General features: G+C 38.2%; 1 protein-coding gene across 1 annotated transcript; it reads left to right on the top strand.

Moving 5' to 3' along the window:
• Positions 1–391: 391 nt before the first annotated feature.
• LOC124803229 (ornithine decarboxylase 1-like) lies at positions 392–3,625 on the top strand. Its single transcript, XM_047264408.1, has 9 exons — positions 392–453; positions 728–850; positions 992–1,088; positions 1,300–1,376; positions 1,511–1,683; positions 1,787–2,084; positions 2,697–2,948; positions 3,061–3,269; positions 3,391–3,625. Exons 2-9 carry the CDS (start codon positions 761–763, stop codon positions 3,623–3,625), a joined length of 1,431 nt encoding a protein of 476 aa, XP_047120364.1. The 5' UTR covers positions 392–453; positions 728–760.
• The last annotated feature ends 820 nt before the right edge of the window (positions 3,626–4,445 follow it).

Raw genomic sequence — 4,445 nt, 5'->3', positions numbered from 1 at the left:
TGGCACCACTGAAAGACGTATTAGATCGCAATAAACACATTTAATCGCCATATACCGGTATACGTTTTACATCAACAACAATCCATTCAAGTTCTCTACCTTAGTTGCTTTAGGTTAATGCCGTAACACATGATATTTTTGTAAGTGTTTAGAGTTTCCTTTAGCAATGATATTAACATACATATGGTAACATTACTATGGAGCTGGTAGTGTGTTGTGATGCAAAAAACACACTGGTTTAATGGCGATGATTCTTTCGCAGGGTGCTGTAATCTGTGCTCGACTGCGTCAGGGCCCAGCTGCAGGTTTCTTCTTATACAAATCCAGCTGCAGACTGTACCTAAACGGTGAACCGCCTTGGGTACCATTCTTCTGACAGTTCACCAAGAATCTCTCATCTAATTTATTCTGCCTTCAAGTACAAATTGACTGAACCTAACTGAGGGTTGCTTCGTAAGTAGTTTACCTCACTGCTTAATACTGTTACACATCCCTTTTACTTTGTGTGTTATTGTAATGCTGAACGCACTCCTTGTGAAATTACATGAATCTCTGGTCGGTAGAATACAAATAATTATTTATTTTGATTAAGTCAATGAGACTTACTTCTTCCAAATTAATTATTTTAATACACGGTAGACTATTGATTTTCTCTCTCTTTACAGTTCGCTTATTCCAACCAGCTTTTCTTAAAATAAAATACTGATTGATCATACCTTCTCCCAAGTATCATCTGCCACTGATTCAAATAACATCCATCATGCAGCTGGGTAAACTTGATGAACGTATTCATGTCATGGATGCCAGTTCAAACGTCTGGAGCGTCATAAAGGATATCGCAGAGTCAGGAGTAAGTACAGATGCCTTTTAACTGTCATAAATACCTTGTTATTCAATTAACTTTGATATGTCCATTTCAATAGACATGTCGTTGACCAGATAACTCTTTATGTCAATCCCCTTCTCACACACGGAATAACTTTTGTCTTAGGTCCAAGAGGAAGCATTCTACGTCTGTGACATTGGTGACATAATAAGCAGACACAAGGAATGGAAAATCAAAATGCCAAGAGTCCAGCCATACTATGGTATGTTTCCACTTCTCAGAAACAGTAGCATTAGGACTGTGTATTCTCTAAGTTATGACTGAAATCTATTCTGAGAAGCATGTAATTTTTAAACTATGAGAGATACCACCTACATCAACTACAGCTGTCCTTTGAAAAAGTTTTCTCCTGTTATTAGCCAGCATAGAATAATTATGGATAACACAGTTACTTACAAATAATATTTTTGCAGCGGTGAAATGCAATGATAGCCTCACTGTGATTGAGGTTCTGGCTGCACTTGGAACTTGCTTTGATTGTGCTTCAAAGGTGAGTGTGCATTTCTATCATACCTGTTAAAAAACAGGAACTTATTTTGCATTATTGAGTGTATAGAGGATACAATACAATATATGACAAACATACTAAACGCATTTTAGTAAATTCGTATTACTTTGTTACAGGCGGAAATTGACAGAGTTGTTTCTGTTGGTGTCGACCCAAGCCATATTATTTTTGCGAATCCTGCAAAACCTGGATCGCACATTCGCCACGCAGCAGCTGTAGGTGTTGATCTGATGACTTTTGACAGTGACTGTGAGCTACACAAAATCAAAACCCTATTTCCTACTGCCAAGTGAGTAAATAAAAATCAGAATCTACTTTCCATATTTATGGATAGATCTGTTCCTTTTATAGCATATTCGGTAACAACATTTTTCTTGTCAATTATGTTTTAGGCTGGTGCTACGTATGCGGTATGATGCTGCCGTTGCACAATGCCAGCTTGGGAATAAGTTTGGATGTGACCCAGACTCCGATGCACCACGCCTTATGAAACTGGCTCAGTCATTGGACCTAGACATTGTGGGCATCAGTTTCCACGTCGGCTCTGGCTGTGACGATCCACCAGTATTCTACAAAGCCATTTCTGCCGCTCGAAGACTTTTTGATCTGGGGTCTGCTCTTGGGTTCTCCATGAGTTTACTTGACCTTGGTGGTGGCTATCCTGGCAACAAGGGTGCCCATTTAGACAAGGTAATGTCAGGAATTCTTAGCTCTCTTTTTACGAGGCTACACAAACTAGCATTTCTGACTCCATACTGGTAGTGTTAAGTTCATCCACTTTTTTGAGGAATTTAACCACCTTTCAACTCTTTTCATCCCTCAGAATTTATGACCTAATGCCAATAAGTACGCAGTTTGTACTTTAATGTAGCAATATTAAATATAGTATCTTTACTAAGACCATTACTTTACCTCTGTTTTAAGTTCCTTAGTTTTTACAGCTAATTACCACTTCCTTTGCACTCATTTATTTTCACACTTTTGGTTTATATTTCTGGGTAGCTGGAATGCTAGTTCCATTTTCTAGTAGCTAGTTACGTTGAGAGATAGTTAAGTCTGTCACTTTACTGCAGGTATACTATTATTGATAACGGGTTTTCAAGGAGAAGTCTGGCACTAGTGCCGTTATTTTGGTAACTTCAATCAAAATAATGAAATATTATCACATTGTTAGCATCCTATATTGCTTCCTGCCCACTTGCTGCATAATTCATTACTTTATTTTCTACAAAATGAACTGGTGATTGTTTAGTGAGAAGGAATACTATATGCCTTATCTCAAGGTTATTTCCATATTTGCAGATTGCAGAGGTGGTGAACAGTGCCCTCGGAGAGTTCTTTCCTGAACCAGATGTTCACATAATTGCAGAACCAGGACGTTATTATGTTGCCTCAGCTTATACTCTTGCTACAAATGTTCACTCCAAGAGAGATCTTATCAACCCAAAGGATGGGTCCATCACATCAGTCATGTACTATGTAAATGATGGAGTGTACGGCAGTTTTAATTGCATTCTCTATGATCACATGAAAGTGACACCAGTGCCTCTCAAAGTAAGTCAGACAATGTTCGTGTATTTTTTCTCATATGCCATATAACACCGACATAATTAAGAAATGAAAGGAAAAGTGATCATTGCTCTAACACGCGATGTTTCTTTTATAGGCAGCTGGACTTGAAATGCGTCCGTGTTCTGTCTGGGGACCAACTTGTGATGGCCTGGATCAAATAGTTGAATCTACTTTGCTGCCGGAGATGGATATAGGAGACTGGTTGATTTTTGAGAATATGGGTGCTTACACACTGCCTGTGGCGTCTCCATTCAATGGCTTCCCTGTTCCCAAAGTGCATACTGTGATTGACGTCCAAGGCTGGTAAGTAAGGTTTTTCTTTTCCAGAATCTGACGGTCGTTGCAAAGATTCAAAATATCTAAATACGTTGCAAGATTCATTTGTTATTGTAACCTTACTTATTGTTTCTGTAAATCCATACAGGCTGCTACTCAGGGACCGACTACCGATGACGGAGAATCATTTTGTTATTGGAAACACGCCAGCAAATCTACACCTGGGTCTATCCATAGATGGTCAAGGCAACATTGATGAGTGGGATGAAGTTCACATGCCTGTTTCATCTTCTGATGATGAGATTATGGATGATCACACGTCACATTCAACTGTGGGCTCAAGCATCACATATCCATTCCTTCAGATGGGACAAGTTAATTAGGACCAAATGGAAGTATGTCTGCACCTCACTGACAGTACATGATAATGCCTTGGGTTATTGTACTTCTTCCTTATCGAAAACAACTTAGCAGTTTTCTCCTGTAATTGTCTGTTTCTTCTGTGTCAGCGTCTCGTTGCGTATAAGACAATATATCAAGTGACAAACTGTCATTCATGGCAGGGATACAACACAACACCTATGTAAGTTAGGTTTTGTTAAGTTAGGTGTGACAGGGAAGGCAGATATTCATTAAAATTCTTTAGTGTACTGCAGCTCAGTGCCTGAAATTTGATTAGGGGACTAAAACATGAATCTCGGAATAATTTAAACTAGCAAGGTTTCTCCAAAGCTATTTCGGGCACTCACCTGTCTGTAGATATCTCACTGCAAAAGCATAAATTGTATTTATTTAAGCCTAATTAGAGAATTCTGTTGTTCGCTCAACACTTGAATAGCATCTGCTTTACTGGAAACAGAACAAATAAACAAAGATCTGTTACTGAGGTATATGGTACGATTTATGGCAAATGCTATTTTGTTATGTATAATACACCAAAGTTTCAGTTTAATGAAACTATTCACATGAAAACTTGGGTGCAGTTGAATGAAACAATTTCATGTAAAGATGTTCCTTTAACTACAGTTTCCTTAGAGGCAGTTTTTCTTAGCTAGTTATGCGAGGAAATATCACCATAATAGTACTGTCAAATGGTGGAAACTTTGTTCTAGAACTAGTTCAATTTTTCGTAAATGTTATACTTTTAACAAACCAATAACGTTTCTTAACTACCAAATGCAGTAGGAAATTCATTTGTCTCCA

The sequence above is a fragment of the Schistocerca piceifrons genome, chromosome 6, assembly GCF_021461385.2.
Source record: "Schistocerca piceifrons isolate TAMUIC-IGC-003096 chromosome 6, iqSchPice1.1, whole genome shotgun sequence".
Taxonomy (NCBI): Eukaryota; Metazoa; Arthropoda; class Insecta; order Orthoptera; family Acrididae; genus Schistocerca; species Schistocerca piceifrons.
Note: the sequence above shows the minus strand (reverse complement) of the source record. Positions and strands in the feature narration are given on the sequence as shown.